At 38.3% G+C, this 24358-nt stretch overlaps 1 protein-coding gene across 1 annotated transcript; it reads right to left on the bottom strand.

Annotated features, from left to right (window-relative positions):
- Positions 1-24358, bottom strand: LOC140739293 (F-box/LRR-repeat protein 3-like). Its single transcript, XM_073067450.1, has 5 exons — positions 24228-24358; positions 11779-12148; positions 7205-7327; positions 6958-7129; positions 1-4330 (listed from the first exon to the last, which is right to left on the bottom strand). Exons 2-5 carry the CDS (start codon positions 12145-12147, stop codon positions 3687-3689), a joined length of 1308 nt encoding a protein of 435 aa, XP_072923551.1. The 5' UTR covers position 12148; positions 24228-24358; the 3' UTR covers positions 1-3686.

The following is a 24358-nucleotide window of genomic DNA, read 5'->3' as shown; positions in this document are numbered from 1 at the left end:
TGGAACACAGTTTGCTTTAATGACCAAAGTATTCCACCTCTAAAGCATCTATTAATTATCTGCTCCAGTCAATTACACAAAAATCATTCACCTTTGATTTCTGAATTTTATAATCACAGTAAAGAAAATACATAAAATATACATAACTTAATGAGCAGTGTAAATATTTTCCTGAAGATGTACTGTTTATCAGCAAGTTCATACATCTACAGCAAATTTAATTAACCTTAAAAATAAGATAGTCATCTAAATTTGGTAACAGTGTTTTTAAGATGTACATGTTGGTTGACATTTCACCCAAAATAAAATTGTTTTTAATTCATTTGCTATTCAAGCCAAGATTTCCCATAGAATAGTAATCATAAGATAATTAAATGCAAAGTTCAGTCATATTATGAAAGAGGTACCGTATATTCAATTTAAGCTTATTGGACACAACTTAAATGATTTTATTTTAAAACTGCTAACAGTGTTATTGCTACATTACTAACTTGATCCATATAAACACACAAGCAGGGTTGCTCTTTCCATATTTTTAGTAACTGCAGGATATTCTCAGCAATTTTATTAAAGGATTTTATGTACATTAATTTATTGTACTTCCAAAAGCATTTTTAGCTTTAGCTACTTGTTTGTAGATTACCTTAGTTAACGGTGTAATGAAGCACAGTATTACAACTACTTCCAAACCATAAATTTTCATCGACCCTCATGTTCAGTAACTTTGATTTTGTGCCTTCACATGGAATTTTGCCACATTTTAATGTTTTTGCTTCTTCAACTGGATTTCAACTTTTCAAACTCAGGCATGTCAAATGCAATGTGGATATCAAACCATTGTTGTCTTAGATTATTGTTGTCTTATTTATCTTTAGACACTCCATTTGAACTGGATCAATATGAGGCATCATCTTGTAATACTAATACATTCCAATTAACCTTCCATGATCCGAGAGCTTTCTAATCAACCAAGGTTACTAATCTGCTAAATTTATTTTGAGTGAAATTTATGTTGGGTCCTTCCATGGGAATGAAAAACTAATGTCAAGTTTTACAATAGTATTTACAGAGCTGACCTATCAAATAGGGTGTTAGCACTGGAAATGTTGAGAAGATGAAGTCAGATGAAGTAATACCATTCCAAATTAATTCCAAATGTCCTGCTTCTGTATAATGACATGTTCAAAAATCTAGCATTGCTATTTTCACATCAATAAAGTTCAAAGTAAATTTATTATCAAAGTATACATGCTACCATATCCTACTTCAATATTCATTTGCTTGCACAGGCGTTTACAGGAAACATCTCAAATTGTACAATAATTGATAATCAACTACACTGTAGTTATTATATCAGAATCCAATATAATGCATATGGAGGCATTACAACTTTGAATGACATCCATATTAATTCCTGATATCTATTTACACCATTAGTTATTTTCCACTATCTAATGGCAAGTTTAAATCTCAGAATAGTTAAATATTCCAGATATTTATCAAGCTTATACATTTGCGAGCAGATCAAATATTACCCATATAATCTTTGCAGAGATAAATAAGGTAGCTTAACTCAGTAGTTCTAACTTTCAATAAATACATTGAAAACTAAACAAAATCTGTTTTGCCTCAAAATGTAAATTAAGCTGATACACAGAAAGATTTTAAAATTCTGATTATGTATCAAGTGATATTTACAGCAAAAAGTAATCAGAGAATAAATTAAACTGGATACGATATCTGGTGCATTTCTCCAAAACAAGTTTTAAAGTGTATCAGTTCATGTGGTTTGTTTTCTTTTAGCCAAAACAATAGCTACATTTTATTAAATATGCTACTGCTTATGTTTACAATGTGAGTAAGGTGCCATGGAATCAAAACAAAATTAAACTGTGAAGCAGACAGATTTTTGCACTGGGTTATTTCTCATTCAGAAAAAAAGCAGCATGCACAAAATCACAAATAAATTAACTTATTGTCAATCAGTTCAGATTTTCTATACTTGAGCCAAAGAAAATCTTTATAGATGCCACTGTCTTGAGCAGTCCACATTATTCAGCTCAATTCTGTGATTACCAAGTGAATACAGGTTTTACCCCTTAGCTGAAATACTTGGGGCCAGAAGTGCTTTCTTCAGATTTTGGAATATACAAGATAGCCATATTTCTGACTGAATTATGTGCTACCAGTAAGAAGTCTTACATTTGCTTATCACACAGGTACTTAACAGTAACAATCACATAACATTAATATAATGAAAATATGATGTGTGCAGGGTAACAAAAGCAACACAGCCACATTGGGAGAATACCCAAATCAGCTACTGAACAAGCAACGGCAGGCTTTCAGTCTCCACCTAATGAAAATTAATGTTTTTTTCTGCTGCTTCATGATCAGTAGATTCTTTACCTCTTAAAAAAAATTTTAAACTTCAAAAATTTAATGCCATGCCTTTTCTAAAATTTCTGCAACCAGCCTGCTGAATATTCACAATTACCTTCAAATTTTAATTCATTGCCATCGATCTTTACTTGTTTCATGATCAGCACAATGTTACGAGTGAGTCCTGGGCTGGAGGTCTTGCTCACCTACGGAAGCTGAAGCGTCTTCCTTAGCCTCTCCGCTCCAGGTGCAGTGATCGCTGCAGGACCGCTGTTTGGCTTGCCAAGCAGTAGTTCACTCACATATGACCTCTCCTACACTACTGTGCCATCAAGTGGCATCCCTGTTCTTATGGAGCTTGCTATGCTATGGTGTGATCGAGTGTCCAGCAGTATAACTGGGAGGGCAGGCAGGGCTCAGCCTTTGTTGGCAGCCAGACTAGGAGAAGCCCAACTCAGATTCCAAATCTGGGTAGATGGGATGCATTAGCCTTGCCAAGCAGTCCAGGAGAAGGAAAACTTCGATACTTCTCCTACAGCCTTGTGGTCGCCACAGCTTGCTGTGCCACTGTGGAACATGCCCCAGCCTAGAGTGGAATTGGTTTGTGTGCACCAATCCTCACTATAAACCTACACAGCCCAGGCAGGAAGTCCAACAGTGATGGTCATTTTCCTTCCAGATCTTTACAAGCAAAGGACCAACCATGATCATCACACCATTAAGCAGCACATGCTCACTCCAACACTGACAAATCCATTAAAAAAAATATACTCCATAGAGATACTCATTTTTCACTTTATGCAATGTTTTTCTATTTATTTATTTATTAACTTATGCTCATTACATATCTGAACTCTAGGTTTCTTTCAATTTCCAGCATCTGCAGATTTTCTCATGTTTCAGAACTGTCTGTGATATGCAGAGACCTATGCATTGCCTGGGAACCGTCACAGTGCCTTATGGAATTTTCCATTTGTGACATCATGTTAGCACTCAAATATTTGGATTTCAGAATTTCGGATAAGAGGTATTCAACCTGTATCTTAAATATCAATTCTCACTTCAATCGGTTCAGAATCTGAAATATAATTATGCTTTACAATTATATAATCTGAAAGTAATCAGAAATAGTCATAATTATGGCAATCATCTGAATCCACACAAAAAAGTACACCCCAGTAGATCTTGGCTTTCATAAATCTTAGCATGTTACTTCTTTAGTAGTTGTTTTGTAAGTAACTTTTATTTGTTGAAGCAGAGCAAACTATTTCCCTATTCTCTATCTCAGATAACATACATCAGTTTTACCATGTAGGCATCATATCTGGGAACCATACCCTTCCCAGATATTTGGAAACCTCCCAGTGGATTTGTTCCACATTATATTTCTCATCTGGTATCAGCACTTCCTCCATGATGGATAGTTGAGTTAATCGTCCTCCACAAAGCTTCACAAATTCTACAAATGCACTGCATGAAACCTCACATTCACCCAGGCCCATGGCAGTTAGGTTATTGCAGCGCTTTGCAATACAAATGAGCTCATCATCCAGAGGCCGGTGACCATTTGCACAGACCACCAGCTCAACAAGTCTTGGACAGTTCATTCCAATACGACCCAACATTTCCTTACTGACTGCACGGCCAAAATAGATGTGTGTGACTGGAGTCTCATCGTGGAAAAATGGGTCAAACTCTTCTTCGTACAGAAAGAAGTACATGACAATGTTGACTTTTGGAGAGTGTTTAACAAGAGCATCCCAGCTGCTTTTTTTTATGCTGTGGAATTGGGTCTGTCCAGGGTTCTCACTCACCACATCAATGCGAAGGTGTTCCAGGTGAACATGTTTTTCACTGGAAAGAGCTAATAGCAATTCATCGCTCAAAAGGTAATAATTCAGTGCCAGCTCTCTGAGTCCATAGCATTGGTCTGCCACACAAAGAATGCCTGTGTACATTATAAAACAATATTTAAAGAAAAGCAAAAATTCAGTCAATTAAAAAAAAACAACTAAATCAAAGGCAATTTGAACAAAATTGTAAGAGGGAATTGACTGCACATGCAGAGAAAGGATCAGGATGAAATATGGATAGGAAATAATATAAATTTAGTAACTTCCCCCACAACATAGTGGTACTATCAATTTCAAGTTCAGCAATGAGTCATGTGATTTGTGAAATATAACCGCACCGCTCCAAATCCTTAAAAAATTACTTAAGACTTTTATTTTTAAAAAAACACATAATCACATTCTTAGAATCAATGATTACACACGAGTGGTCATTTGGCACATCACACCTGCACTGGCACTCTACTTCCATGTAGTGGCTTTTCCCCTAACCTCGTATACTTATTGAATTTACTTTTGATGGTCACATGGAACTTGCCTCCACCTCACTTGCAGGCAGCATATTCCAGATTCCAACCATAGAAAAATGTTTTTCCTTTTTTTATTTATAACTCTGTTACCCTTCAAATTTATACACTCCTGAACCAGAGGGGTAACTTCACTCGCCCTGTCACTGAACTGCTCCAATAACCTATGGACTCACTTTCCAGGATTCTTCATAAATAATATTTATTAATTATGATTTTTTTTGTATCTGTAGTTTGTTTTTTTTTGCAGATTGGTTGTTTCCCATCCTGTTGGGTGTGGTCTTTCATTGACTTTATTTGCTGTGGTTGCCTGCAAGAAAATGAATCTCAGGGTTGTATACAGTGACATACATGTACTTCGATAATAAATTTACTTTGACTTCAATCTTTGAACATGACCTCATCCTTAAATCCTCCAACTCTCCTTTTTATTTAATACATTTCTGTCAAATATCGCCTCAAGATAACTTTTACAGAGAAACAAAAACAGCATAGGGACAGGCCCTTCAGCCCATAATGCTAATTTAATTGGTTTGGTACAGCAATCAAATGAGCAACTAAACTACTCCTTTCTGCCTACACAAAATTCATATCATTCCATTTCCTTCACATTCATGTGCTTAACTAAACATCCTTTAAAAGCCCCAAACATATCCGCATCTACCATCACCCAAGGCGGTGCACTTGATGCAACCAGCAATCTCTTAAAAGAAAACTTGCCCTTCACGTTCTTTTAAATTTACCCACTTACCTTAAGTGCATGCCCTCTAGTATTAGACATTCAGCTCTGGGAAAATAAAGATACTGTCTATCTATGCTTCTCATAACCTTATAAACGTCTATTAGATCTTCTCTCAGCCTTTGCCTCTCCAGAGAAAACAACCCAAGTTTGTCTGACTTCTCATTATAGCACATGCTCTCTAATCCAAGTAGCACCCTGGTAAGCCTCTTATACACCTTCTCCAAAGCCCCAACATCCTTCTTATAATGGGATGATACATGCAATACTCCAGATGTAGCCCAACTAGAGTTTTATAAAGCTACAACATAGCTTCCCAGCTTTTGAACTCAATGCTCCAACTAATAAAGGCTAGCATGTCATGTCTTCTTAACCTGGGTAACAACTTACAAGGAGCAATAAACTTGGACCCAAGATCCCTCACCTCAGGTTCCTGATTTTTACCCATGAAAAACAGACCCACCATCTCTTATCTACAAATGTAGCCCACACCCCAAACTTTCAAATCTAGTCTGGAGTCTCTCCAATTTTGATACAAGTTTTCATAATGTGGAACTTAGAAATAAATAATATTCCAGCTGAGATCAGATGAGTGTTTTAGAAAAATTTAATACAACTTCTCTACTTTTATACTCTGTATTAACATTTAACTTCCAGAGTCTAAAGACTAATAATGGATCACAACTTTCATTCCCCAAGTTAGTATAACCTTTCAGAGCTAACAAACCATTTCATTTAAATATGGGCCATATTGTTCAAGACATCACAACAAGCTTAGTGGGCAGGTTTTCCAGCTTGAAAACTGAGAAAATAGGAAAACTGGAAGATCTTTCTGCTTGACTGAAACAAACACTGGCAGCAAAGAATATGCTACCAGCAGTTTCTGCTGGTTATAGCAATGGAAACTCGCACTTCTGCAGGTTACCTAGACAAGTCCCAATACAAACATACCTTGGGGTAGAAGATCAGCCCAGCATCCTTCAGCAAATCTATCAGACAATTCTTATTGCATTCTTTGTCTATCATCTTGTTAAACAAAACAGATGAAGGGAGAACACGAAAGTGATTTTACTTTACAATTAGATCCATGAGGAAAACACTAGGTAAAGCAAGATTAATTTGTCAGATATAATACCCAAATCCATTCAAAACAATAAATATATTATAAATAAACTGAGGCACTTTGCAAACTATTCAACAGTTTAACACTATCATCTTTAGGATGATGAATACCCAACATAATTTCTGAATAAACTGATTTAAAAATGAATTTCTAATTATTAAATAAAGATTAGATAGCATGATGTTAAACATCTTAAGTGGTGGGTGGGTAGAAAATTAAGATTCAATAGATTCCCAGAATCAGTACTGCTAGAATAGAAACATTTTGGGCACACTATTGTAGTACTATAAAATATTTATTGATGAATTGCAAATTACATTGTAAACCAGGATTTACCTGCAGGTGAAACATGAGGGCAGCTGCTCATTTTCAACAGTTTCAGAGTGTCACTGTTATTAGCCACCAAAACTTTCAGAGATGGATCGTCTACTGGTGTGTCATCAATCTTGATTGATGAAAGCGACTTGGAGTTCACAAACACCACAGTCAGAGCTGATACGAAGCGTGACTATGAAAACAAAGGTAACAATGAATGCTACATAATAAGCAAGAACTTTAAAAGGAATAAAACTGGAAAAAGTACCTTTGACAAATTCATAAAACTAGGTCTTGCTGTGGAAATCAGTCCCAGGGTCTTTATGGAACAGTTGACCAGCTGTGAAAGAATATCACAGGCTGCCTCTGCAGATTCAGTGCTACTGTCAACCTAGTGAAGACAAGAAGCAGACCTTAAGTTAAGCCGAACAAAGCAATTACACCTTTGATTCAGTAATTAAAGTTTCAAAGAACACAAATGTCCACAGCAATCAAGATGAAACTGGTTCACATTTATGTCTTAATAAAATACTAGAACTGGATTTAATATTAAAATTGCCTGACCGTATTGCTTGCCTGAAGCTGCCACCTCAATTACTACTTCAGAGAGAAGTACAACGCAATATTACATCTGACACCACCTAAACTGTCAAAAATGTATGGAAAAACTTCACTCACATCACATCTAGTACAAATGTACCACTGATAATTTAGCATCCCAAGCTACTCTACAATATCAAAATAAAACCTGACACCAAAAAGGTAAATAGACAAATGACCAAACATCTGGTCAAACAGATAGCTTTGAGTATTGACTTGAAGGAGAAAGACCACAACTGGATAGCATGGGCACAGGGTTAGCACTAGGGAAAATTAGAGAGATAAAGGCCAAGTCAATGAAAACTTGAAAACAAGGCAATAGTGCATTCAGAACTGGTATGAGTAATATGAAAAGTAAGTTAGAATAAATTCAAACTTATGTAAGGTAGATCACCAACCCACAATGGTGGGTTACGCATAGAGATTTCTGCAAATCGACAGAGCTAGTGACCAGAGACTGAATATTATGAAGGTGAAACAATAAACAATCAGCTGAAGGAATACAGCCAGTCTAACAGCATCTGGGTGAGGAAAGAACCTGTTGACATTGAACAGAAATTCTAAATCGGGGCCCTGCATGAGGGTGACTGTTAGCATCTTGGTGATAGTCAGAAACTCATCTCAGTGCAAAATGGTATGTTGTAGTTGCAAAATGGTGGATTACACTTGGGGTAGGATGGTGTTAAAGGCTAGCACCATCATAGCAGGAATCAAAAGCAATGGTTTTGGTTCTCTGCATTTAGCTGAAAGAAATTTACTCATCTAGAGCTGGAAGAAAGATCACTCATCTAGAGCTGAAAAGTGGACAAGCAACATGACAAAAAAATTATAGGCATCTTGAGAGTCATTAAATGGAAAAAAGTTCAGACCTTTGGATATTGCTGAAGGTTAACACAGAGGCTACACGACAAGGTTAACAGAGAAGCTACAAGACGAGGATAAACGTGGGGTGGGGGGGGGGGGGGGGAGAAGTGACAGAAGTAGTGAGAAAGGAGGCCATGTAATGACTCTTTAAGCTTCAATCAAGTGTACCAAATGCAGCCAGGAAAGACCAGTCCACTGAGACGGAACTCACGGCAGCAACCCTGAATATTTGTTTTCCTACAGACTTAGAGGATTTCTAGGACTCATGGAATGAAGAAAATCTAATAGTTGTTCAGTTAGCTCATCCTTTTCCACATTAAACCAAATATACAAATAACATTACATGGTTTTGATAGAATTGCAGTAACCCCCTTACTGATAATCTTCTTCTGCACCATATAATGAAACTGAAATATTCAAACTGCCTCCTTGCACAATAATGACCTATTCAAAGAATATTAATTAGAACAAAATTAATGACCTAGGCTTTCAATATCTCCCTTAATAACCATTTTCAGAAAACTTATGAGTAGTCATTATCTCATGGTATCCTTTTGATGTTCATACTGTATTGTCAATATCCTACATGTAAGCCTTCAAAAGGTTCTAACAGCTGCAACAACTACACTACCTAGCATAGTGTTCTTCTAGCCTCACTGCAGTTAAATACAACCTACATTTTTCCACCTTCACGGGTCTGGCCTAGCAAATGCTTCCAAAATGAAAAAGTAAACCAATTTAGAGGCTGAAGGTATTAAACAAGGATTAAAAATAGGAAAAACAGGACAATAATTCAAACCTGAAGAGCAAGAATTGATGTGAATTCACTTTAACTTGAATGATATTCTAAATATTACTGTTAATTCTTGTTTGATATCATTTGGTCCCCTAAATTGCTTTAATTCTCATTCTGGCAAACCTTCCTTATTACATTGGACTGCAAGTTTTGATATTTGTCCAAGGACTCCACACAGAGTTGAGTATACAAGCAAAAGTGTCACAAAATGAGTCACAGATTTACAAAAAATTGCAATATATAGTGGAATGAATGCTTAAACAAATTTACTCCTCCACTAGATATCCTTGCAATTTAAAAAAATATCCAAAATGCAAAAAACACTGCGGCATTCCTTGTCCACAAGACTTCTATGTCCCAGATCCTACAGGACAGTATTCTAACTCCAGCCAAATCAGTAAGTGTTGTTCTTTACAAACTTACAATACCACTTGAATTACTTTTTAATTTAAAACTAAAGATTTGTATATCTTAACACCAAGTTATAGTGGCTGCTCTGTCCTTGTACATCCTCTTCCAACTATCACCTTTCTCTGTATTGAGAAACATCAAGCTGCCCTTTGCCTTCTAAAAGAAAGTATTCTTCATATTTAACCATGCACTTGATTTTAATTCCGTTTTCATGCACAGTAACATTGCCAAACCTGCACTAATTCTTTAACACAGGTCTCAGTAAGATTAAAAGCCAAACTCAAACTACTCTTCCAGAAGAGGAGGGTATAATTTAAGAGTTAAGCATTTAGCAATAAAAACATTCAAGATAATGAGAATATGGAACTCTTCCCACAAAAGCTTTGTATGGATTAACTGGAAAAAAATGATTTATCTTTAACTTAGTTGATGGGTCATAGAGTCAGAGAAAAGTACAGCATAAAAACAGGCCCTTCGGCCCATTTAGTCTGTACTGAAAACATTTAAAATGCGTACTCTCACCAACTGCATCAGTATCATTGCCCTCCATATCCCTACTATCTGTGTACCTATCCAAACTTTTCTTATATGTTGATATCAAGCTTGCATGTACCACTTGTGCTAGCAGCTCATTCCACACTCACAAACCTGAGTGAAGTTTTTCCTCACGTTCCCCTTAAGTTTTTCACCTTTCACCCTTAACCCATGATCTCTCGTACTTGTCTCATCCAACATCAGTGGAAAAGCCTGCTTGCATTTACCTTATCTATACCCTTCAATTTTATAAACTTTTATCAAATCTCCCCTCAATCTTCTATGCTCCAATGAATAAAGCCCTAACCTATTCAATCTTTCCTTATAACTCAGGTCTTACAGACCCGGCAACATCCTTATAAATATTCTCTGTACTCTTTCTTCAACCTTATTGAAGAATTAATTTTTAAGTAATACAATTTACCTATTTTTCATAAACTGTTGCAAACTCAATGGTAGTTCCAATTTCAAAATATACACATAATAGATGTTTATGATCACAAGTTCAATTAAACATACTTTATGCTTCAATTCTGGCCATTCAAAACTTTATTTTTCCTTTACAATATCTTCATTTCACACCCACCCAAAATCCATATTTTTGCTCTTGTTTGATCCTCTAATTGTGGTTATTGTCTGTATGACACTGCAATTTTGAATTTGTGAATGGTGAATGGGGCAGCCTATGGCATGAAATTGCAAGCACTACAAATACTGCTTCTTTGTTCTGATCCAAACTTTAGAAACTGACCGCAACACTTTTCCTGCCTTAATACTAACACAACTAATACTCTGCAAATACTGAGATTTTTATTCTAGTACTTGTATGAATACCAGGAGGTAAAAAAAAACACCTCACTTCTCACATGAGCTGCTTACATTTCTCCAAGGTTGATATGCATGTTAAAATTTTATTCTGTTGCTCCCAGGACTTTTAGGATAGGCATAAAGAGCGAGAAAACTAGACTCTGTACCTCTGAGCATAAAATGATTATCAAATGAGTAGTAACATTAAACATTAAGTCGTAACACTCAACTGTGATTCTTCCACACAGTAAACCAACCTCCTGTGATTCTCTAAATATGCCCCATTGTTCAGGATTAGATGACTATCAGCAGCCTGGAATTCAGAAAAGGAGAGCAAAGTATTTGCAGTGAGAGAAAGGAAGCAGGAAGAATTATGTGTCACAAACATTGACCTCAGAATAACAAAATTATTTGGTCCATACCGTTAATGTCAATAAACAACCTAAATCCCACCTTCTACCATTTACCCATAGTCCTGAAAATCACAACTCTTCAAGTATGGCAAGCTATTGGCCACTATTTCTTCATCTCTCCTCCTCCTACCCATTATTTTACATTTATGACCTTTGATCAAAGATAGGTACTTCCTAGTTACTGTCCAATACCCTCGATTTAACAAACTTCAATTTAGTTTTCCCCACAAGTTCTGCTGTCACAAAGAATATAACCCCAATTAATCAGAGTCTTCATATTTTCCATTCCCAGCAACACTTTCATAAATCCCCTTTGTCCCTTTCTCCTACAATAGGATGGTTGGAACAGTAAACAATACCCAAGTCTAATGTGCATTGGAGCCAAGTTTTCTTTGGAAACTACACACGATTCTTTACCTTAAAACTGACATATTGCAAATGATCAGCGTGCTTTTTGATTATTTGCTGGATCAGATCTGGGTGAGTTGAATTCAAATAGGACGTTGCTGGCTGATTCAGTTCAAATTCAAACCTTCTCCATAGTTCAGGCATGTGAAAGACTTCATTCCACGCTCTGCACACTGAAGATGCACAAGCCCGATCCACCAATGGCAAGTACTGGAAGATGTGCAGAATTAAATCATAGTGCAGATTTCCCCAATCTGCATGAGAACTATTTAACATCTCAATGTCTTGAGCCAAGCCAGTCTTCTGTCTTTTACTTCCCTTATCAACAATGGAAGTAGGCTGGATCCCAACCTTTTGTTCAACTCTGCTCTGCTTCATCCTACAAGAAAAGAGAATTGGTCATCTTTAATTGAAACAGAGGATCCTCCCCTCAATTATAACAGGTATTACATCAGTTTGGCACCAACAATTATTAAATATTTTATTAAACTTTCTATAATCAGATTATATCAAAACTGCATTGAAAAAGTTTGAAAATGTTTTTAAAAATTTACTTCTCCCTTAGCACCCGAATGAAAATTCATATTGAAATAGGAAGCGGCTAATGGATTGGTGAAGAGCCAACAACTTGTCTCTGAATGTGAACGAAAGAGATGGTTGTTGACTTCAGGAGGGCACAGAGCAACGAATCCCCCCCCCCCCCCCTAACGTTGATGGCTCCTCGGTAGAGATCGTAAAGAGCACAAAATTTCTTGGTGTTCACCTGGTGGAGAATATCACCTGGTCCCTCAATACCAGCTCCATAGCAAAGAAAGCCCAGCAGCGTTTCTACTTTCTGCGAAGGCTGAGGAAAGTCCATCTCCCACCAGCCCCCCCCCCCCCCCCCCCCCCATCCTTATCACATTCTACAGGGGTTGTATTGAGAACATCCTGAGCAGCTGCATTACTGCCTGGATCAGAAATTGCACCATCTCAGATTGCAAGACCCTGCAACGGATAGTGAGGTCAGTTGAGATCATTGGGGTCCCTCTGCCCGCCATTACAGACATTTACACCACACGCTGCATCCGCAAAGCAAACAACATTATGAAGGACCCCACGCACCCCTCATACAAACTCTTTTCCCTCCTGCTGTCAGGGAAAAGGCACCAAAGCATTCCGGCTTTCACGACCAGACTATGTAACAATTTCTTCCCCCAAGCTATCAGACTCCCAGAGCCTGGACTGACACCTTACTGCCCTATTGTCTTGTTTATTATTTATTGTAATGCCTGCACTGTTTTGTGCACTTTATGCAGTCCTGGGTAGGTCTGTAGTCTAGTGTAGTTTTTTTTTTCTTGTGTTGTTTTTTTTTTTTACGTAGTTCAGTCTAGTTTTTGTACTGTGTCATGTAACACCATGGTCTTGAAAAAACATCTCATTTTTACTATGTACTGTACCAGCAGTTAAAGTCAAAATGACAATAAAAAGTGACTTGATTTGACTTGAAATATTACTTTTGATTTTTTGGGAGGAAAAAGTAATTGCTACACATTTTGCATGTTTTAAAATACTTTAAATGACAAGTGATGCAAATCAGAAATAAACACTTTTTTTTACTGTCTAATGAAAATTTTTAAAGTTCATAATGTGTTCTTTTCTCATTCAGCTCAGAGTATTCTCATATACATTTGCGAACAAAGGATTCACTACTAATGTATTAAAATCACAAGAAAACACAATCAGAACTAGCACAAGTGTTAATACAGAAAGAATAAACAAATGTCTATAGTAATAGCCGTTCAAAATCAGTAGTCTATATTACAGTAACCTGTAAGGAGTTTACACATTCTAGTGACTATGTGGGTTTCCTCCCAGTCCATAGACATCCAGGTTAGTAGATTAGTTGGGCATTGTAAATTGTTCTGTAATTATGCTAGGATTAAACCGAGGGATTGCTGGCTGGAACGGTTTGAAGGGCCAGCAATTCCTCACTGTATTTCAAAAATATAAAAATACTTATCCTCTAAACAAGCTGATCTCTGCAATGTTGGAGGGGACCCAGAAATCCATCAATCCTGTTCTCCCTCTTTGTAACTCTGACTCAACATACAATGCCTTATAAAAGTATTCAGCACCCAACCCCTTGTTCACATGACTATTACAACAAAGGATTTTGATCAATTCAACTGAGATTTTTTTTTAAAATTTGTGACTCACATGTTCATTTTTTCCATAGTAGAGCCCAAAACACAAAATTGCAAAAGCATGAAAAACTAAAAATTCAAAAACTGAAATGTCAGCAATTCAAAAATATTCATCTCCCTTTGCTTAGTACTTAGTCGAACCACCTCACAGTTATTACAGTCTTTTGGGATAAATCGCGATTAGCTTTGCACAAGGTGATGGGGCAAGGTTTGCCCATTCCTCCTTGCAAAATTATTAAAGATATGCCAGATTAGTTGGGGAGCTTGGGGAGCAGCAGTGGACAGCAATCTTGAGGTCTTGCCAGAAATATTCGATCAGGTTAAGTTCAGGATTCTGACTGGGCCACTCAAGGACATCAATTTTCTTCATTTGAAGCCACAATATGGTTGCTGTGGCAGTGGGTTTTGGGTCACTGTCCTTCTGAAAGCCAAACTTCCTCACCAGTTTAAGCTTTCTGGCAGAGGGTAGCAGTTTTTTAAATCTAGAATAGTTCTATATTTAGCAGCACTCATCTTTCCATCTATCCTGACCAGATTTCTAGTCCCTGCTGCTGAAAAGCATCCCCAGAGCATGATACTACTTCTACCATAACTTTACAGTGGGGATGGTGTTACGTGGCTAATGTGTAGTATTGGATTTACTCCATATGTACCACTTAGTGTTAAGGCCAAAAAGTCCCACTTTAGTCTCAAAGACCTTCTTCCACATCTTTACAGCATCTTCTAAGTGATACTTCGCAAAAAGAATTTATTTTTCTTTTAAAAAATGGGCAAGCATATGTTCTTTTAAAAAAAGACAGAGCTTCTTCCTTGCCACTCTTCCATTCTCTTTTTGTGCAATGCCTTAAGAGTTTGCACATCATGTAACTTCATCTCCAGTTATAGCCACTGATTTTTGCAGCTCCCTCAGTGACTGATGTCACAGTAGCCTCTCTTACAAGCACCATTCTTCTCTGGTGACTAAGTTTAGAGGGCTGGCCTGACCTAGGCAGTATGGCTGTGGTTTCATACATTTTCCACGATGGACTGCACCAAGTTCTGAAGTATGTTCATTGCCACTGAGGTGGTCTTGTACCCTTCCCCAAATTTGTGCTTCTCTAATATCATCTTCCTAACTTATCTTGAATGCTCTTTTGAAATTCTTTAGACTTGAAAATTAGCAAAATTTCTACAGTTCACCACATTTATTCATCAGAGCTAATGTTATTTGTGCATGGTCTCAAATTAATTTTTCTCTTGTAAGGAACTTCCTTTATAACATTTCTGCTGACTATTCTAAATCCATTTGCAATTTTATAATGTAAGCATTAATATTATTCCATTTAATACAATATATTGCAAAATTCAAATTATCATAGCAACCTTGGGATAAAATGGCAAAATATTACAATGTTTCTGTAACAATACAATAAACAAAGTGATTTAAAAGCCTCACAGCAAAACTCCAGCAGCATTCTTAGGCTTTCCTCTACGGGACTTTTAAAGTTGTTCCTAATACTTTTGGATGCCCCATTAGTGCTTCCCTCTCCTACACCTTGCAACATAACAGTTGGCAGTGTTTACTTGAAGACATCCCCCTGTACAGGAACACCAAGTTCCTAGATCAGTCTGCCATTCATATGGCTTAAAGATAAAATTGCTACATCACACAGAGAATTTACAAAGTATCCTTGCTATACTCACTGAAGAACTTAGACATATAATGTCTCCTGGGTGTGGGCGGTCAACTCAATTAGCCCTATACATATGGACTCAGTAGGTGAGCGCAGTGCACCAAATCTAGTTTGAAGTAGCTCACCATTGCCAACAAAGATCTTTGGGGGGGGGTGGGGGGGGGTAGAAAAGAGATCCGCTTGGACATTGGTAACAAAATGGCAGCTTTAGGAATATAAATTGGAAACTGCATTAGCTTGTAGCATAGATATGTTTGTATCATTAACAAACCTCTCGTTCTCCCACTCCCCACCAAGGTTCTATACGTGCAAAGTTCCATGAAAATTGTTGTACAGCAGGTGAGAGATACAAATGCTTAGATTTATTGCAAATAACTGCTTAGCCTCAAATCAAAGTATCCATATTTTCTGTTAACTTGTAAAACTTTCAGCTTTCAAATGTAACACCATATACATTTAAAGCAGAAAATTTTGAAAATACTGAGATCATGCATTATCAGTGGAAAGAAACAGTTAATAGTTCAAATAGAAGAACCTGTCAGAACTGATACTGTCCGCCTCTGAATGTTTCCAACATTTTCTGCTTGTTTTCCAGATTACTACCATATGCAGTTTTGATTTTCAACTCAGATATTAAACATGGAGTGCTAGTTAACTCTACAGAACACCAATTATGCCTCTTGTCCAAAAATAAATTGGCAACAAAAATAATTTTTTATATATACCATCTCAAAAGCACACATTTCACCAGCATATCATAACAACCCATCTTATTTTTTGTCGGGAATTAAAGGATGCAATTTAGATTACCATAAATTTCAAAGTGTTAACACAGGATTTACACAAGAAATAAAAGTAGGAAAAATAGTAAATTCTACAGGTACAAGTTGAACCATGCAAGTTCAACTTGAAAATAAAAAGCTCCACGTAATAGTTCATGACTTATTCTGTTAGTACTGCTTGTGGTCCAAAATTAATTACACAAGAAAACTATAGCATTATTCCATTTTAAATTTGTCTAGTATTTAAGTGCTTAATACCTCCCAAATCTTTATGTAATGAAGATTCCTCCTGAAGATTTTCTAGCATCTTGAAAATGCTGTTGTTAGGGAGTAAAGTTAAAAACTTCAGATAAATTACAGTCCTAACAAGTAACTTTAATAACTAGTCATAGAGATTGCACAAATTTCTACCCCAGACACTGCATAACACTACCTATCAGAATAATAATATATTCATGCCCTTTCCAGGTTACAAACACCTGGCTTATAGATAGCCTATACATGCAAGTGAGTTTCTGGGAGACTGGCAAGATGAAGTTGCCAAACACAGCTGGGTGGGAATGAGGCACTTCTGTGCATTTTCTCTCCACCCCACCAGCCGTCACCCTTATCCAACCAGTGAAGCTGACTGAACTCCAATTCACAAACCGTTCAGGTTATGGACGGTTCTCATGAACAGAACCGTGTCATTATTTGGGAAGGATCTGTAAATCTGTGCCTCTGGTATGAATGTGATCATTTTTCATTCCCTCTTCCTACTAGACTGCCATTCAGTAAAACAAATTTGGATATGCAAGAGGCAAATTACTAAAATTCCAGTCTGACTCCCTAATTTCAAAGGATGCTGGGAGAAAATGTGAGATCCTCTATATTTTATTCAGTGCTTCAATTTCAATGGTCTCTACCACAAATAAGGTTTTATGGATTTCAGAGCTAATGTACAATTATAAACAACCAATTAATCCAGTTGTCACTGGTAATGCCAAGTTCCGAAGTTAAAAACAAATTGATTTTACATTTATTACTTCCAATTCTGAAATGTAATACAATGATGGGTGACTATCAATAGTAGGCAGATAGTTCAGGAATCTATGGCTACTCCTCTCAAACTATAAATTGTTGTGAAGGGGGACAGCCTCAGATTAACAGCAGCAGGCAGATTAGTAATATCATGACTGGCTGTGTTGTTTAACAGGGGAGGCCAAAGATTTAGTGAGCAATAGTGATTAGGGGCACTTCAGTCAGGGGTACAGAGAGATGTTTCTGTAGACTCCCTGTGGCCAGGTCAAGAATGCTTTTGAGTGGGCACAGGAAATCCTGAAAGGGGAAGGAGAACAGCCAGAGATCACAGCCCACATTGGTACTAATGATTGGTACAGGAACAGAAGATAGAGAGAATTTGAATTAGGTAGAAAGTTTAAAGAAATAGAATTCCTGGGGTTAGGGGGAAAAAAATCCATGAGTAAATGGCTGAGCATTGTCAATGAGCTAAATGGCCTAATTTTGCTTTTATATTTTATAGTCTAATCGCAGGATTACTCCCTGTGGCACATGTTAGAAATCACAACATAGATACATAGTAAGTATTGTTGAATGTGTGGGTAAGGAGCTGGTGCAGAGGGCAGGCTCCAAGAACATGGATCATCAGTCTCTCTTCCAGGGCAGGTACCATCTGTACAAGAACAGGTCACACCCGAATAAGTTTAAACTATCCAGAGTTCCACAAGCAAATCCCACAAGGAGGTTAGAGAGAGCTACCCTGGGAGGATTCAACTAGGACAGGGAGGTGACAGGGAGTGTGACAGGGAGGTGGGAACCAGGACAATAGGTCAGTGAGTAGAGAGATTGCGGGGAAGGTAGAGGTTGGGTCAAGTTTGAAGGAAATACATGTCAAGCAAGGTTAATGAACATTGGTCTGGTGTGCTGTAATGTATTTGTATTAATACAAGCACTATTATTGACAATGCAGATAAACTTGGGGCCTGGATTAGTACATAGGCATTGTAGCCATTTCAGAAACTTGGCTGAGCGAAGAGTAGTACTGGCAATTCAACATTCCAGGGTTCTGATGCTTCTGAAAGGAATTTAAAAGTGGAAGAGATGATTAGGGAGAGAAAATGGATGTCCTCAGATATTGATGGGATAAATCCCAGGTTACTGAGAGGCAAGAGACTGCTAGAGTTTTGACCAAGATCTTTAGATCCTCTTTAGCAATAGAGGAAATCCCAGATGAGTGAGGAAATTGCCTATTACTTTAAGGTTAATAAGGACAAACCAGGAAATTAAAGATTCTTATGGACAGAATCAACCCAAAATTTGTTTGGAACAATTTTGTTTGGCTTTGTGCACAGGAGGTTAGGTCTTACAAACGTGAATTGTTTTTGAGCTGATGACAAAAATGATGAGTGTCAGGCAGGGCATGCTATTTCCATAGGCTTTACTAAAGCATTTGGCACAGCCATTAATGGTAGGCTTATTCAAAAGACTGAAGTACTTATAACATACAGTGACTTGGTAATTAAATTTTAAAATTTCCTTGGTCAGAGGATGGTGGTACACCATTTAACAAGTATTTAGATGAGGACAGGAAATAAAAGGATATGAATCATGTCCAAGTGGCAGTACAGTCAGCACAGACATTGATGATCAAAGCGCCTGGTCTTTGGCTCTGCCAGTCTATGCACTATTTAAAATAAACTACATAATGAAGATAATGAAACAAAATTAATACAATTGAATTCATTTTCAAAGCTGGCTATCAACCACCAATAAGCCCACCAAAAAAAGTTTCAGGCACCAGAAATACAATTAGACCAACAAAAAATTAACATCAGGTTCAATGTATGAGATATTATGGACTTTATGCCTCTGTTCCCCTCCCCATCTTTACTGGTAAATATACATTTAGCATTTAATTATAAGCAGCAATAACAATTGTATTAACATTACATCATAGTGCATTATCTGATTTTTGTGCCGATTTAAACTTGTTAAATCAGTTTTATGAAATGACACCTACTAAACCATAAGGTCTTCGCTTCATTAAATGATCACTGTGTTTCCACTCACCTGCTTCATCCCTTTCATACTTCCAAATAATCAAATCCCTTTCAAACATAGAGGAACTAAAATTATTTCCATTATAAAACGTCCACTACACAGCAATACATATTCAATAATTCTCCTTTTCATGGCTCCTACCAGATGACAAATCAATTTCATTCAACTTTTTTTTGTGTGGTAGGGAAATTCTAGGCAGTTTCTGGAGTAGGTTACATGGTCGGCACAATATTGTGGGCCAAAGGGCCTGTACTGAGCTGTAGATTTCAATGTTCTATATCTTAAAATAACTACTAATTAATCAATCATAAAACCTTTGCTGACAACTTCAAATTCCTTTGGTCCACATCCAACTCCTCTCTCTCTCTTCCCTCCCCTTTCTCTCAAGAAATAAATCAACCAATGTCTCCTACAAACCCACCAACTTACCTCAACTATATTTCTTCACATTTTGTCACTTGCAAAGAAACTATTCCCTTCAACAATGCACACAAAATACTGGAGGAACCCAGCAAGCCAGGTGGCATCCTTGGAGGGGAATAAATAGCTGACATTTTGGGCCAAGATTCTTCATCAGGCCTCCTGATCAGAGACCCTTCATCAAAGCTTTCCATTCCTGAAATTCTGAGATGTCATCTATCCCCCCCCTCCAGAAAGTGAATGGGGAACCCCTTACTGCTACCAATGCAGTCCTCACCTGCATCACTTCTATTTCCCACATCTACCCTCACTCCATATCTTCCCCCTCCCCCCCCCCCCCACCCCCAGACATAACAGGAATACAGCTCTCCTTGTTTTCAACTGTCACCCTTAGGGCCTCTGTATATATCCCATCAATCTGTAACTTCCACTATCACCAACACAGTCCACCAACAATGAGGCAGCTCTTCACTTGTGCATCTATCAGAATCAATCAATGCATCCAATGCTCCCAGCTTGGCTTCCTCTGCATCCATATGACCAGACAAAGATTTGCAGGGTGGGGCAGTGATGTAGGGAGAGGAAAAATAATTGCTGTCAAGCAACTTCATTCCCTCCCTCCACTGTAACAACCAGTGACTGATCATTTTAATTCCACTTCACGTCTATCCACAGCTTCCTCTGCTGCCAAGATCCAAGTTGAGGCCAGACACATATTATAACACCTGATATTCCTCCTTGGTAATCTCCAACCCAATAGCATGTACACTGATTTCACCTCCCTCCTCCCACAGTTCCCCTTATCACCTTCCAATTGTTCCATGGTTCGCCGTCCCCCTGATATCCAAAATCAAATCATCAGAATGAGATGACATAGGGTCGGAAGATATTAGACCATTGTGGATAGAACAAAGGAATTGCAAGGGTAAAAAGACACTGGTGGGTGTTGTATACAGACTCCCAAATAGTAACAATGCGGTCTACAAATTACAATGAGAGAGAGAAAATTCATGCCAAAAGGACAATCTTACAATAGTCATTGGGGATTTCAAAATGCAGGTAGATTGGGAAAATCAGGTTGGTGCTGAATTCCAGGAAGGGATATTTCTAGAGTGCCTACTAGACAGCTTTTTAAGAGCAGCTCATGGTTGAGACCACTAAGGGATCAGCTATCCTGGATTGGGTGTTGTGTAATGAACCAGATTTGATTAGAGAGTTAAAGGTAAAAGAGCTCTTACGGGCAAGTGATCTTAATATGATTGAATTCACCCTAAAATTTGAGAAGAAGCTAAAGTCAGATTTATCAGTATTAAAGAGGCATGAGAGAGAATGTGGGCAGAATTGATTGAAAAGAACACTGGCAGAATGACCAGAGAGCAAGCAATACCTGGAGTTTCTGGAAGCAAGTCAGAAGGCACAGGATATGTATATCCCAAAGAGGAAGTAGTATTCTAAAAGAAAGATGACACAGCCATGGCTAAGAAAAGTCAAAGCCAACATAAAAGCCAAAGAGAGGGCATACAATAGAGCTTCACACACTTCATGACCCCTGACACAAAATAATTTCCACTATACTGCTAGAGTCTTCCACAGTAAAGACTAATGCAAAATTTTTTACTCAGCTTGTCCTTCATTTCCTTGACCCCCCCACAACTCATTCCCACTTTGGTGAGATCCACAGCAAATCAGGGTATAAGACACTTGATTTCTCATTGACAGTACTGATAACAAGGGGCCACAGCACAAATCCCTACAAAATCCCACATCCTCCCAACCAAAAAACAGACCTATTTATTCTTACTTTACTTTTCCCACTAACCAATCTACACCAGTATATCACATCAAATATTGCATTCTAATTTTGCTTAATCTTCTGTAACACCTTGGCAAAGACTTTCTGAGGTCCAAGACATCTCAATCAGGTATGTAGTTGGTTTATAACTGGCCCTTTCTCTCCGTAGGATGCATTTACTACCTTTCAATTTGTGAAATTTATTCTAAAACTCAAAGGGTTTTGTAAGATGGCAATGAGTGTATTATTGCTGTAGGCATTGTTTCCAAAATCCTATGATGTAGGCAATTCGATCTCAGCAATTTAGCAGTTTTTTTTAAAATAGTCAATTTCTTAAAATTACGCTGGATCTGCAGCCTTCTGCTACTTTGGGTACCTCACCCAACAGGGTCATGAAGACACACACAAAATTCTGGTGGAACACAGCAGGTCAGGTAGTATCTTTAGGAAGAAGTACAGTTGACGTTTTGGGCCGAGACCCTTCGTCAGGACTAACTGAAAGAAGAGATAGTAAGAGATTTGAAAGTGGGAGGGGGAGATCTGAAATGATAGAAGACAGGAGGGGAAGGAGCTAGAAAGTTGATTGGCAAAAGGGATACACAGCTGGAGAGAGGATCATGGGACGGGAAGCCTACGGAGAAAGGAAGGGGGACGGGAGCATCAGAAGGAGATGGACAGCAGGTAAGAAGTGATTGAGGGGGACAGAAAGAGAAAAGAAAAAAGGGAAAAATAATAAATAAGGGATGGGGTAAGAAGGGGAGGGGGACATTAATGGAAGTTAGAGAAATCAATGTTCATGCCAACAGATTGGAGGCTACCCAGATGGAATATAAGGTGTTGTTCCTCCAACCTGAGTGTGGCTTCATCTTGACAGTAGAGGAGGCCATAAAGACCTCTGGTATCAAGCGTAAGTTCATTACCTCAGTATTAATTTCAGGCCATCTCACTATAATGCTGGAGAGTAAAACCAACTGGCTTCACCAATGGAGTGGAGCTACACTGCAAGTGGAAAGCATTCAATCTCACTAACCTGTACTCTCACAGCCCAATTCCAATTACAGACTACAGACATGCATTGTACATTCAAGCTTCAGAGGCCAAACTCCAAGTTATCACTGACTCAATGAAACAAGAATACCTTATGGTTAATTTCCACAAAACTCAGATCCTGTAGAAATCCATCTCCACAAGACTCTAGCAAACATGGCTAACTTTCCACATGAGTAACAAATTCACAGTAAAGGCAGACTTTGGCCCATTAGAGGGAAAAAAATATTTAAAAGATTAAACCTCAAATTCTAAAAGATATTTTAGAATGTCCACTTCTATGCTTCCAAGATAAGAACACATTACAAATAGCATTTCCATAAGAGACATTTTCATTACTTTCATAAAACGCTCAAAATCCATTGGAAGGATTTGCAAATGCGCATTAGCATCTTCACTACGCCCACCATCACCAACTCTGGTGGTTCGTCCACCGTCGTTGAAGACCTCAACAGCATTACGATGTGATGATGGTGTTGAAGACTAGCACTTGATTTGGATTTAAGTGAGGGAGAGTTGCACAGCATCAGCCTCACTCTCTCTTCCCAATTCCCATCTGGATCCAGTGGCAAGACAAGAGTCGAGACGGCTGGAGATGGGACTAGATGCAGTGGATGGCCAGGACATCTTCTGTGTCTTGTTATGCTCTACGCGTTCCACGAGGCTTGCAGAGACCGCCTTCTTGACCCTTGGACCTTCCATTGATCTTGTCCACTCAATCCGCCGGAGTCTGGCTTCACGTGCTGGGATAGACAACTCCCTATCTCACCGAGGGTTTGAGACCTATCGGCTACCCTCACCTGGTTTAGCCGGCTTGTTGAAGCCATTGCCCGCGATGTGGCCGCTGTTGTATGCAAATAGCTTCAGGGAGCCACAGGTGAGAGCTGAGTGCCAGGTTGGAACCAAAGGTGGACAAACCGCCTGAAAAGAACACAACATGTTCCCCCACCAGAGGTGCTATCCCTCCCTGACACCCCATACACCAGCTCTAAAAAGTGCCAGTTAGTTCTTATTTGGCATCAAGAATCACTCTCACATTCAAAATAGACACTTTCTGAGCCCTGTCACAGCCAAGAGATTACCAGACAAATGAAAGGATTCAAGGATATACCCAAAGCTTCCTTAAAATAGTATGCCCACAGCAACGTTTGAGCATCTGAAACAAACAGTGCTCAAAATGGAGAGAATTTGGGTTGGAACCAAGAATCTCCAATGTTTTGATCACAACCTTACATCAGCCCAAGATAATAAGAGAAAGGTCGCTCATCTAACATCGTCTAGAGGTGTGTGGGAGATGGCTGTCCGAAATAAGCCTCACATCTTCCTGCAAAGTGGAAGAAAAGCGACATCATTTACCCCAACAGACCACCTGAGCGGAAGAGGCCCGAGCCAGCCCCCCACACGCACTTCCTAACACATCATAAGAATCCCTTAATTACCAACAAAAGAAAATAATCTCATTGCAATTATTAATAACATTAACTATCTTCCAGCTTACTTTCCTACATAGTGCGCCACTATCCACTTCAGCAGCCTTCGACGGCCGTTAATAAGGCTGCCAAACACCTCCACCTCCACCTCCCTACGCAGCCTCTTGGATCAGATTGACGTGAGAACCAGCCATTCAAA

Source organism: Hemitrygon akajei, chromosome 15 (assembly GCF_048418815.1).
Source record: "Hemitrygon akajei chromosome 15, sHemAka1.3, whole genome shotgun sequence".
In the NCBI taxonomy this organism is placed as follows: Eukaryota; Metazoa; Chordata; class Chondrichthyes; order Myliobatiformes; family Dasyatidae; genus Hemitrygon; species Hemitrygon akajei.
This window is presented reverse-complemented; position numbering and strand designations above follow the sequence as displayed.

Coding starts and splice junctions, on each gene's coding strand:
- LOC140739293 (XM_073067450.1), bottom strand. CDS start 12,147: ATGAAGCAGAGCAGAGTTGAACAAAAGGTTGGGATCCAGCCTACTTCC. Junction 7,328..11,778: donor TGCAATATGTCAGTTTTAAG/GTAAAGAATCGT, acceptor TGTCTTCACTAG/GTTGACAGTAGCACTGAATC. Junction 4,331..6,957: donor CCCTCATGTTTCACCTGCAG/GTAAATCCTGGT, acceptor TAATGTACACAG/GCATTCTTTGTGTGGCAGAC.